This window comes from Astyanax mexicanus, chromosome 10, assembly GCF_023375975.1.
Source record: "Astyanax mexicanus isolate ESR-SI-001 chromosome 10, AstMex3_surface, whole genome shotgun sequence".
Classification (NCBI taxonomy): domain Eukaryota; kingdom Metazoa; phylum Chordata; class Actinopteri; order Characiformes; family Acestrorhamphidae; genus Astyanax; species Astyanax mexicanus.
This window is the reverse complement of record NC_064417.1, coordinates 23,056,689-23,070,378: the sequence shown is the minus strand read 5'-3', so window position 1 is coordinate 23,070,378 and position 13,690 is coordinate 23,056,689. Positions and strand designations below refer to the sequence as shown.

Below are 13,690 nucleotides of genomic sequence, written 5' to 3'. Positions count from 1 at the left end.
CTTTACTGCTTTTACCTCAAACACTCTCTGTTTGACGGGATGGGGTGGGCCGGGGGGTGTTTGCATATAGTATAGCAGTCTTAAAGACACAATAACAAAAATAGTTGCAAAACAGTCATATAAATTTGAATTACGACTGTTTTATTATACATAAAATTATACAGTTTAAACAGTTTAAAATGGGCCTCAGGGGGCATAAGTGGACCTCATTCAGCAGGCACCAGACTGAACTTTTTGGACTGGATGGGGTTGCCTGGCCAAAATAACATATCAAATACATGAATAAATACAAATACATTAAAAACATTAAAACCTCACAACCATGGTTTTTTTTTTTGCTTTTTTTAAAACTGTGCTTGGGCACCCCTAGTCATATGGTTTGTTTAATTTTAGGGTATGCAGAATTAAATCCAGCATGTGATAAAGCATGTGACTCATTTACATCAATATGACTACAGGTGCCTACAGTAAAAAAACATTCCAATACAACTTATTAACAGCAAAAAAAAAACTAAACTTTAAGGCATGTTATAATAATTGTGTTATCCACTTATCATGCAGTATATACCTGACCTTAAAATCATCTGTTATGTATTTGTTAGCAAGGAGAGCAAATTTGTAATTTATTAGTGTTTTTTTTATTTTGTATATTTTAACAGTTTTAATATTCCATTACCAATGACTGAATAACCATAACAGCTAAAGGTTAAATGTTTCTTTAAATGGTAAATTCATTGTTATGCTATTTTATTATTGTTTTATCAGTATCAAAAAATGTTTGTAAAATAACAATAATATTGTATATTGTAATAACTTATGTTACAATATATTTTTACAGTTGCTTGTCTGTGTGTGTGTGTGTGTAGCAGAGAGAGAGTGAGAGAGAGAGAGTAAGACAGAGACACACAGTAGGTGAGAGTAAGAGGAAAAGGAGAGGCGTGAGAGAGATTGAGGGGAAGAGAGCGAGGGATGAGAGGATGTGGTGTTAGATGAAAGAGTGGCCATAAATTTCGTTTCGACAGACTAATAAAACTCTCTCTATCCTCCGAGTCCCCCTGCTCTCCCCTCCAGCGCCGAGACCTCTCTCACACAAACAGCTCAGCCACACACAACAGCCTTTACACACGGCTTTATTCAAACACTGAAGCAAAAAACAACCAGACTGTACCAAAAACACAGAAATAAATAAAACATTTAATAAATATTACACAATCGAAATATACAAAGACACACTTACACACACATGACTTTTGTACATGAAAAAAAATCCACTCCCTTCTTTATTAGCGGCAATAGGGTGCAATACACACCCCCACACACACACACACACACACACATCTACACACACATTCGAACGTGGGTTCACACGTTTGTCCCATATGTATAATACGTACATGCGTATCCAATCTAACCTAATCCTAACCTTAACCTCAGCAATAAAAAAAGATATGCTTTTATCTTTTCAGTTTTAAGGGCCCGGATCATATTAAAATCTTGCTTTCTATAAATAAAAGGCTTTGATGTAACCTATAAACCACTGTTATGGTTTCAAAACGCATCGCTTATTTCCCCATGCTTATAATTTATGAATGGAAGCTAAAAGTAAAACCAGTTTATAGTGCATAAATGTTTTTGTTCACTATCTACCTATTTTCCCTATAGCAGTTTAGCTCCACCCTTTAATGTCTTAAGGAGCATTTCACATTACATTTATGCCAATGTCTTGCATGGACCTCAGGAACAGGGGTCAAGGATGTTGGACTCAAACATTAAACAGATGTTGAGTTTTGATTTGAAATGTAACATTATGTTTGCATCAAATGCTAATATTTTCTATTTTACAGTAATATGACACTGGTTTGACACATACATAAGCTTTTGAGGGCATAGGTGGACCTCAGAAACCATATATATAGACCTCAGATGGAATTTAGCCTCCGCTTTTAACTTATCCATGCAGTGAACACACACATACAGAGAACCTCAGGGGGTATAAGTGGACTTCAAGGGCCACAAGTGCCTCAGGGGGCATGAGTGAACCTTAGAGACAATAATAGGACCTTATGGGGCATAAGAAGGAACTCATGGGGGACATAAAAAAACTCATTCTGCACAACAGAACCGCATGGTGCATTTATTCTTCCTGAATGCCCCCAGACATCCACTTATGTTCTATAAGAACCCCTTATGCCCCATGAGATCCCATGTATGCATAATTGGCAGCTCAGAGGGCATATGTGGCATCGCAGAGAATATAAGAAGACCTCAGGGACCATAAGTGGATGTCTTTTGACATAAGCGGACTTCAGGGAGCATAAACAGGCCTCAAAGAGCATATGTGGAACTCAAAGGGTAAAAATAAAATACAAGAAAAATACTGAATATAAGCCCTTTAAGAAATGAAACATGGAGCTTTTGTTAAAGCTCAGGGGGAAATAAATGGTCATCTGGAAGCATAATATGACCTCAGGGAGCTCTTGTGCAAGAAAGCAACATCAGAGGGGCATAAATGAATCTAAGGGGGAATAACTGGACCTCGTGTGGCATAATGTCATACAAATAAAATATATAAAAAATATAATGCATGGACCCTTTAAGACACTGTACATTTAGCTTTTGTAAAAAGCATTTTCAATAGTCAGAACCTTATAGATGGTCCTCTAGAGATTTGCATTATATTTGGGACATTTTTTGTACTGAAAATTTATCATAAAAATAACCACACACATTTTTAAACAGCGTACAGCGAAATTTCTGGTAAAGGATGCTGGTATTCCACTCCCTACTGGGAAAAATGATGCAAGTGGTTGACCTGCTAACGCACCGGTTCCACACACACATACGCATGACGAACACCATTATGGTAAGTCTGCTGGTGTGCTGGTGTGTGTGGGAGTGGAAAGGCTGCGGTGACGAGTGCTGAGTCAGTTAATGAGACAGCATGAGCTTTCTCCGCTCTTTTCTTTCCATTCCTCAGTTCTCCCTTTTATCCTTTATTGCCCCATTCACCCTTTCCCCACTGATAAGTCCAAACGTGATCCATGATTCACTTTCCCTAAACTGCTGAGTCGCCTCTCGCACTCAAAGGCCGGTCTGTCTCGCCAAAGTTCCCGTGTCTCCTCTTTTTCAGGCCGGTCTGGTTTTTCGCATGGGACCTTTCACCCATATATCAACCACACTACTGTTCAAAAGTTTGGAATTGTGTGTCATAATAATTGTTGTTATTTCATAAACTGTCACTGTAAAAACCAAACAAAATGTCTGTGGAATCGGACATTAATCTGGCAATGATCTTCAGTGTTGGCTAATATTTTAATTGGATTTTCTTTTTTATGACATGTATGGTACACTAAATGGTAGGGCTTATATATTCTTCAAATATATAAGCAATTGTTGATTACCATTTTTAGATCTTGCATAAGTTCGCAAGAAGCAATGTTTTTGCATTGTTTTATTTGTAAACAGACAGCACCATTTAAACTGATGCCCAAGCTACTGTTTCCTCAACATTGAATTTCAGTATTTTTATTTTTTTAAGAACAGTAAGCAGTCCCCTTCAACCTTACAGCAGCTTCTAAAGTCTCTAATGTCCAAGGAAACCTTTCTACTAGTTTCTGGGGCATTGCTGTGAGGACTTGATTGCATTTAGTAATAAGATTGTTTCTTTTTATAGCAATGTTATAATACATATATTGCAATATATGTATTATAAAGTCAATTATATTGTAATGGCTAACAGATGCATATCTGTCCAACAGGGACTATTCCTTGTCTGACAGGGACAATATTCTGGCTAGAATTATGCTGAGTACTTGTCAGTTGTGGCATCGCTCAAGATCAAATCAGCATTGTTTTATTGTAAAATGTTGAATTCTGTCTTATTATTCTGACTAGTTCATCAAAACCTCTAATGTTGCAGTCAACAGTGATTCCAAACTTTTGTACAGTGCTCCACACACTCACACACGGAGTCTTTTCTTAAGCCTGGTGAAGTCCTTGGCAGACCTCCATAGCCAGCTCTGCAGCTCCCGCAGCACCCAGAAGCCCTCCACTTTCCGCGTGAAGTCATTGAATGCCGGACGTCCCGCAGTCAGCGAGCCCTGACCCACTGCGTCCGGGAAGAGGAGAGTGAAGGGGGAGAGGGTGGAGGGGGGAGAAAGGGCTCGTCTTGAGCGCATGGGATGGAGAGATGGAGCAGAGAAGAGGAGAGGAACACTGGGCTGTTGCTCTTCTTCTTCTTCTTTTTCTCTGCTTATACTCCGCTCTAGCTGTGTCTGCAGCAGAGCGTCCAGGGGAAACTGGCTGTTATTGCTATTAAAGTTACTGTATTCATCCTCACTGTATTTGCTGAAATAGTTTGTGTGAGTGCTGTTCACGTTGTTACTGCTGCTGTTTTGCTCATATCCGACTTCCTGACCCGCACTGTCGTCTTCTTCATCAACGGCCAGCAGCTTCCTCCTCCTCCCACCCCATCTCTCCAATCCTTCGTCCCGCTCCTCTTCTTCTCTTTCTGCCCAGCTCTCTCCTTCTCTCCTTCTTCCTCTCCTCCCTCTGTCCCTCTCTCTGTCCCTCTTTCTCTCTCCATCCACTCCAGGCGTCCCCTCTCTGACCCCAGAAGCAGACAGCCCACCCTGGTTACGGGCCGGGTTGCTCCTCAGCGGGACGGGACCATTCAGACTGCTTCTCTGCTGAGAGGTCAACAGAGGGCCGTACCTCTGATTGGCCGGTCCATTGCCGTGCAGGGATGGAGGGTATCCCAGGGCATTCATCAGGCCAGATATAGAGCCCAGCAGGCCGCTGAGCCCAGAGCAGAAATGCAGCAGGGAGCTCTGGAGGTAGGGACACAGTGTGGAGCGGGCCAGCTCCCTCACAGCGCTCAGCAGAACACTGTAGGCCCGTTGGTTCTGTGCCAGGCGGGCACCATTCTCCAGCCCCCGCCACAGATCCACCCTCGTAGCAGCACTGGGAACAGCCAGGGAGGAGACGTTGGGGCGTGGTGGAGAGAAGCCGGGGTCACTGAACGGAGGGCCGAGATACGAGAGCTGAGAAAGAGAGAGAACACACATTTAACCATTTCAAAATATAAAATTATATGAATTGCATGATGTTTTTGACATATAGATTTGTACTGCAAAATCTAAAGTAGTTACAATGTATTTGTATAATGTAGTGATATAATGCTGTTGAGTTAATGCTATAGGCCAGTTTCCAAATTCGTGGACTTTATTTTAATTGGAGAATCCCCATTCAAAATGCTGTGTGGTGCAGAACCAGGAAAAACAATCTGGTAGACCAGCCCTATATAAAATATGTAACATAATAAGTAACAATAAACACAGCAACAATACTAATAAGAATAGATTACATTTAAGTTTTACAAATAAGTTTTAAACTATTTAATTGTTCCTCTTCTTATTATTATTATTTATTATAATTATTATTAGTAGTGGTAGTAGTATTGTTGTTTATTATTAAATCACTTTTTCGAAATTCAATAGTGATAAAGTAGATAATAAATTATATTTAACTGTATTTAACAGAACTGTATTTAAAGGGAGTATAATGTAAACACTTATATAACATTATTATAAACACTATTTAGGAAAACAGTTTTATTAAATCATTTATTACTAAAAGTGTTACTTTAACATTGCCAAATGTATTGTGTACATAATACTGTTAGCTACAAGCGTTCACACTTACCGTTCAGCTGTATAATATTGTAGATAGTAACATACTAGAACTCGAGAACTTTACACTTAACATAAGCCAAAACTGCAGACTGCAGACAATAAAATAATAAAATAATACACAGAGTGAATCGTATTTCAGAAGTGCTGATGAAATCTCTCAGCAGAAACTTGATAAGGCATGGCTGTTTAGCATTAGCTAGTCCCTGTTTGTGCCCAGAAAGAGTAATTTATGCTGTTCTCATTGTACTGACACAGCTCTCTGCGTCTGTTATTCGGGATGCCTGAGTCTGTATTTCCCTGTGGAGGATTTGGATGCAGATAAATAGCTGATAAATCTAGTTGTAATGCTGTCTTTCATCATTTGGATGGTGATGCTAGCTGATCTTGGCTAGCCCTGTCAGGATTAGCCTCGACTGAAGAAGCTCCAGCAGTGCACTGGGGCTCACTGAAGTTTGTATTTTTTTTTTTACTGTGGTGAATGGGTTTATAGCAGGCATTTTGCCTTTGGAGTACATTAATACAATATACAAAATACTTCATTAAAATAGTTGTTAGTGGTTTTAACATAAAGTATTTTTTCTTGTTGTGCTAAGCAGTGAGGGGATTCAACATAAGGCAGGGGATTCTCAGTAAACCAAAAAATATAAATACATACTGGGATATTTCTTACTCATCCTTACTTCTAAAATCAAGGCTATTCCAAAATATTTTGTTTTAATTGAAGTAACTGTCAGGATCTGATTGTGTTCAGTGACAGTAGGTTCGTTTTTTGTTCCAGAAAGTCACATTCTATAAATAAGACATGACATGTGTTTAAGGGCATTTCCACTGAATGGGTGCCATTTGCTTGGTGTAACTGGCTGAACCATCTAATAAATCTAAACTCTAAATCTAATAACACATGTACTATTCAAAACATCTACTGGTCAGACTCAGGCAGCTTACCTTTTTTTTAACAAAGATGGTTACAAAACTACTGTGACATTTAAAAAGCGTGTTTAAAAGCAAATCCACAAATTCATTTAATAATAATAATAATAATAATAATATATATATATATATATATATATATATATATATATATATATATATATATAGTATATATTTTTTATGTGGTTTCTGATGTTTGGGATAATTACAGAAGAATTTAGGTGAAATTATACAAACATATATACAAAGGTATCTATCTATCTATCTATCTATCTATCTATCTATCTATCTAAATCAAGTAGAAATCCTTTTCTGGAAATTAGAGAAGGCAACCCTAATAAATGAGGATAAACACTTTTTAATACTTTTAATTTTGGTAGAAAAAATTAATATAATGTATATTATTATATCTTACAAACAAATATTACAATGATATGTAATTTCATAAGATGTAATACTTTTGACTGAGACTGTGTATTCTCAGATTTAAAAAAAGAGAAAGATCTAAGTTTCCCTTTCCCACTGTGCTTCATCCAAAAACAACACAGACATGCTATTTGGACAGAGATGCAAAAATGGAACTGGATTTACAGACAAAAGCTTCAGAAAAAAGGACAGGGAAAAGTATGTGTGTATTTAAAACTTTACGGGGAGAAAATGTAAAACAAAAAAAATTACATAAAAATGTGGTTGGTAAGAATGCAGATTTTTCCTTCCAAATGGGAAAAATACTAGTAAAACAGATTTTTTTTAATGTGGTTTCTGAGGTTTAGGACAATTACAACAGAATTTAGGTGAAATCATACAAACATCAGTGGAAATACCCCACACTGTGTGAGTGTTGGGGGACTGGAGTGTGGTGGGAGAAGGTCAGAGAGACAAGCGGGAAAAACACACACATAAACAAAAAGCACGCCAGACCACAGCCGCAATAACTCAAGACTCACGTAAGTGTCTTTGATTTCTTTCAGCTGGTGGTCCAGGTATTTGGTCAGCTCGTAGGTTCTCTCTATTCTGCTCCTCTCATTGGACAACATCACAGCACGGTCCTGCACCTGGACACACCCCACCACACCAGCCAGGAGCAGCACAAGGTGAGCCTGGTGACCTGAAAGACAAAAGGATAAATTAATATAAATTTTAAATAAAATAACACTAATGAACCAATACTAAACATATCATCTACACTGCAGTTACTTTCAGCAACTACAATTTTACATTTTAAAACTCTAAAAATCTAAAACTCAATCATATGCCTGATTAAAAAAAAATCCAGAATGCTATATGCATTATGCAGCATTAAAACGTTAATTAAACATTAATTGAGATCATATTGAGACCTATACTCTATCTATTGAGATCTATAGTAAGACATTATAGGACACACGTGAGATAACTGAGCTCTTTGTCTTAGGAGACACATTGAGCAGCAGGAGACTTAGCAGGAGGAACAAAGTCTCATTGTCTTTCCATGTGATCTCAGTGCTGTCTTTTCTGGGCCATATTTCAACCTGCAGAAGGGGCATTGCAATGCTCATTGTTATATTACACCCCACCAACATTTTTACACCCTATGCCTTTATCACTTAAATAGCAACGATCTTTATGTTCAGCCAAATATGTAAAAAGACCAACTAACACTGATGTTTTTAGTAACATGCTCAAATTGCAACCAGCTGGGATGTCAAAAATGTTCAGTGTTTATTTGCTTTTTTTGTTAATGCTTTTTCTTGAATTTAATTGAATTTACACTACTGAAGAAGTGAAATGCATACACACAGGTTTATGGGTAGGGGAGCTATTAAAATTTATGTGCCTAGCTAAATTGCACCTTGGGCATAAAGCAGAAGAGTGCTGTTCCATGTTTCTCCCCAAACTCCACTTCCTGCTAGATTGGGTATTAAACCAGTGACCCTCAGGTCTCTAACCTTTTAGACCAGGCCTGCACCCCTGAGCCACTGAGCCACCTCTGCAAAAAAACAACCGTGGGTTTGACTCATGTTTGAATTTGAATTTTTAATTTTGAATTTGTTGGGTCTCAGACCTATGGATCAGGTGTGTTAATTTTATGACAGGGTTAAGGTTAGCATGCATTTATGTCTGGGGTGTAAGTGTTTATTTACTCAGCAAAACACTCAAAATCATTGTGAGGTGGGACCTCCATGGATCACATCACTGAATCAGTTTGCTGGTTTTCCTTTCTTAAAACACTTTTGGTAGGTACTGACCATGGCATAACAGGAGGACCCCACAAGACCTGCTTGATTTTTTGGAGATGTTCTGACCCAGTCATCTTAGCCATCACAATTTGGCTATAGCCTAAGTGTCTAAGATTTTTATGCTTGCACACTTTCCCTGCTATCAATGCATCAACTTCAAGATATGACTTTTCACTTGTTCTGCCTAATATATCCCAGCTTTTGACAGATGCCATAGGAATAAGATCAAATGTCAGTGTTGTTCATTTTACCTGTCAGAGGTTTTGGCAAATGTAATGGCCAATTCTGACGGTCAAAACTGTCCAGTTCTATTAGAGACACCGAGGGATTTTCTCAATTAAAGCAGAACGTCTGAGCTCAATTTGGATCCCGTCTGAAGAACAGCGAGAATTGACCTTCTGGTTTGCTTTGGTTTTTGGTTTTCACAGCTGTTCTGCGAATTATGACACACGTGACAGTTCTGTACTGAGCGATGCTCTCCACACCCTCTCGAAGCTTTGCTAGAAGACGTCTGAAAAGAGGCCTTTGGCTTTTTGCATATTTAGAGCTGACAGTTGTAGTTAGTGTTGACTGAGTCACTGTCTGCTGAAGGGTAAACACACTATTCATCTTCCAGTCCGTGTGCCTGATTTGATTGTTTTATTTGATCCCAGTGTTTTGAATTGTGACAGCTGCGACGGGATTTGCAGGAAATGGTTCTCTAAGAACACCAACATTTTTGTTTCTCTGGTTTTTGCGACATGTTTTGAGAAATGCTACATTCTGGCACTAGCGCAGTAAATCTGAACTGGTTTCTGAGAGGAGATGAAGCACACACTCAGAATAAAACAATGCTGACTGAAATCACCTCCGGAAGACCATATATATATGACACTGCTAATGGGGTGTTTGTACGGTTCTCATAAACTTGCGAATTTCAGAGTTTATCACAAGGAAGCTGGTTTTAAACAGCTGACAAGATTGTAAATACATGCGGTAAACGGGGGTGAGTTCACCAGCTAGTCCATTATCTAATACCACATGAACACAGACAACCAAACAGGCTCCAGGCTCCAGTTCACCACTGTGAGCAATACTGATGAATTTTATATTTTAATATTTAAAGGACCAATATTTATTAGATTTTCTGTACTAACTCTAAAACTTTAAAATGATCAGTGTATGTCATCAGATTATAAAGAAACAAGCTAAGTTTTAAGCACTGGCATCTTATGACTGCAGGTTGACAGCCAGGTATGGAACACAATAGCAGACAAACATGGCATGCTGCAGTCTCGGCCCCCTTCTATAAATCTCCAAGACCAGAGACAGATGAAAACATGAGTAAATATTAGCAATGCATTTAAAAGATGGACACAGCTTAAAGCCCAGAAGGACTACAAGACAGACACCAACCTGGCTAATTTTCTCCTAAGCAGGTCAACACTGAGCTTCTTGGTCATTTATCACATCCGCAAGTAGGGATGGACATTTGAAGCATTTCTAATAATCTAAAAGCATCTAATGATCTAATACACATATTCAATCTCCATGTGCAGCTCAAGGCAGACAGTATTCGTGATCCAGACTAGGGCTGGTTAACACTGTCATGCTACATCCTGGTAATGTGAACTGTCACAAGTTTATTTATAACTATCAGTGACAAGTTTGACTCTACATTAGTTTAGTTACCTTAACCTGGCAACCCACTTGAGCTTTTGCTTTAATTATTCAGAACAATTGAAAAGCCTTCATAATTTTACATTAAATAAAGTGTACCTACGAAAATCCTTTTATAATAAGCCAGGTATAATAAGATTGGCCTGTGTCTTTTTCACTGAATAGGGAAACCGGTGTGTGATGAACGTTCTGGCAGCAGGTCAGTTGCTAGCGGCAAATTTCTGCTGCATTACACATGAAACATTTTGGGTGTCTAAGCACAACACAAATACAAAGATTAATAATTGCTTTAAATCAGGCGTGACATTCATTCCTGTCGGTTAAGATCAGAAGCTTTGAACTTTCGCGTGTCAGGCGTTCTCTGTTCAGTGAGGAACTCAGAAACTACTTTAATAAAGGGAGGAATCACACTTTCATACCTTGAGTGATTTCAGGAAAATAGGGTATGTAGTGTTTTTTATGCAAAAATAATGAAAATACTAAAGAGATTAATGGTCGACACATGTTATAATTCGCAACTATTCATTTATTTTCTGTTTCTTCTTGGTGGGATATCGAGAAGCCTGTCCAAAATCAACAGATGCAAGGCAGCAATCCCTTCTAGACAGGACCATCAGTCGATACCTAGAGTGAAGTTCAGCATTGCCAATTCACCAAATACTGTGTATTTTTGGGAGGAAGAAAGAAGCTGAAATCCCTGGAGGAAACCCTCACAAACACAAAGGAAACACATCCAACAGAGACTGGAGCAGGCTTAAACCCACAAATAAATAGAGATAGGGACAAGACTAAAGATAATGTGTAAAATGGTTCAGTTTCTACATCCAGGTAGTTGCTTAGGTGTGGTGTTACTCTGTGGCTGCTACTGTATACTTTATGTGGTTGCTTATGGCATTGTCAGGTGGTTGATATGGCATTCCTTAGTGGTTGCTATTGATTGGCAGTTGGCAGCAGGGCTGTTCTAGGTTGGTGCCATGGTGTCTCTGGTGGTTGCCTGGGTGTACAAAATGTGTTTAATCAAGACATAAAAAAAATAGTTTGCTGCTATTCTTTCATGATATGGTTCAGCTCATCTCAAAATTACCCCTCTCAACATGGTTTAGGTCAGGGAAGTGTGGAGGCCAAACAATTTTGATTCCATATGTGTCACTTAAATTTGTTTTGATGTCTAAAATGTGGAAAATAAATAAATAAATAAAGAATGGTAATAAATGAGGTGTGTCCAAACGTTTGTTTGGTACTGAATGTCTAAGTGCAAGTGTGCACACACAGCTTGTCTGGTCCCTGTAAAGAATTATTGCCAATATAATACGATTCCTTGGAGTAAATAAAAAACATGAACCTGTTGGCACACAATGCCTAATACCAAGTGTGGGCTAGAGGGATATAAAGCCTCCAACATCACTCTGTGGACCAGTGGAACTGTGTAATCTGGAATGATGTACTCCTTCTAATATACTTGAGATGAATATGAGATGTAGAGACAAGATGGGGTGGTTTCACTCCACTAAAATCCTCACCGCAATACTCCAAAATCTTTAATACACTTGGTTTCAAAGAAATAATAATGAATTATGTTCCAGTACTTTTGCCTGTATTTTGACTGAATATAGAGCAGGTTATTCCATCAATGGATTTTTTTTTTTTGCTTCCCTGATGGCGCGGCCATATTCCAAGATGACAGAATGCCAGTATTCATGGGGCTGGAACTGTGAAAGAGTGATTTAGGGAGCATGAGATCATCATTTTCACACATGGATTGTTCACCACAGAGTCCAGACCTTAACCTCATTGAGAATCTTTGGGACGTGCTGGAGAAGACTGTACCATCATCAATGCAACAATTAAACACTGGATTGAAATAAGTCTTGTGACATTGTAGAAGCTTATTGAAACAATGGCACAGTGAATGCGTACTGCAATCAAAGCAAAAGGCGCTCCAACAAAATTTTAGAGTGTGTGACCTTTTTTATGTTTGCAACTATTTTTTGGGCCAGGCAGTGTATTTCTGTATTATTAATTCACATAAAAAATGTAAAATAAGAGAAAAGCATATTTTTCAGTGAATTGTGACTTCACTGTTGCACGTGTTATTTTGTCCTGTGAGAAAGTAATGAGCCTCACTACTGTGCGCTGTTCATGGGTGTCAGCCATGTGGAATTGTTTTGCTTGACTCAAGCAACTGAAAACACTGCGGCGAAGAAGAGGAAAAAAAACAAGACGTGCAAGAAGCTGCTTATAGTTATGATCTCCCAAGCATTGTTTTCACTAATTTCTTCCCTGGCAAATGCGGACCCCCTTACAAGCGCTGAAAATGATTCTTAGGGACCGCTTGTGTGTCTTTTCTTCGAGTCCACTGGCCAACATGAGGATGCTGCCGGCAAAGCAAAAAAGGAGTTCGGTTCCAGTTTTACTGTTATGGTTGAAAACAAATTTAGGGAATGCAACATATTTAAAAAGCTAGCATATGAAAAGCATTTGGAGTTTGATACATCATGGACTGCACATCAAATCAGCACAGGCTTCCCAAGGTTTTGGCCTAAAGGGTTCTATAAATGGTCAAACATATAAAGTATATCATCGCTGTCACGCAAAAGCGTTGTGCCTCGAAAAACAATAACTTTTACAGGGGAAGAAAAAAAACTTGTTAACCTTCAATAGATGTCATTGTGAAAAGATGTTTGTCCAATATATTCCGGAGCATTTCAATTGGTGCATTCATTAGGAAAAGTTTTTCATTATGTCAAAAAGTGAAAAAGAGCAAAAATTAGGATGCAAGATCATATTCATATACAGGTTAAACACCTAATGCAATATTCAGCTCTGGAAAAATATTAAGAGACCACTTCAGTTTCTGAATGTTTGAGTATAATGAACATTGCTGTTTTATTCTATAAACTACGGACAACATTTCTCCCAAATTCCAAATAAAAAATATTATAGTTTATTTTTAGAAAATGAGAAATGGCTGAAATAACAAAAAAGATGCAGAGCTTTCAGACCTCAAACAACGCAAAGAAAACAATATTCATGAAGTTTTAAGAGTTCAGAAATCAATATTTGATGGAAAAACGCTGGTTTTAATCACATTTTAATGCATCTTGCCATGTTCTTCTCCACCAGTCTTACACACTGCTTTTGGATAACTTTATGCCACTCCTGGTGCAAAAATTAATGCAGTTCAGCTTG

General features: G+C 38.3%; 1 protein-coding gene across 1 annotated transcript in view; it reads right to left on the bottom strand.

Moving 5' to 3' along the window:
- Window positions 1-1,112: 1,112 nt before the first annotated feature.
- The window catches only part of clcf1 (cardiotrophin-like cytokine factor 1), a 31,301-nt gene continuing 18,723 nt past the window's right edge, over window positions 1,113-13,690 (bottom strand). The window contains exons 2-3 of the mRNA XM_022683505.2: window positions 7,571-7,731; window positions 1,113-5,042 (exon numbers count right to left, since the gene is read on the bottom strand). Coding sequence (XP_022539226.2) covers window positions 3,960-5,042; window positions 7,571-7,731 — 1,244 coding nt within the window. The 3' untranslated portion in view covers window positions 1,113-3,959. The remainder of the gene's footprint in view (window positions 5,043-7,570; window positions 7,732-13,690) is intronic.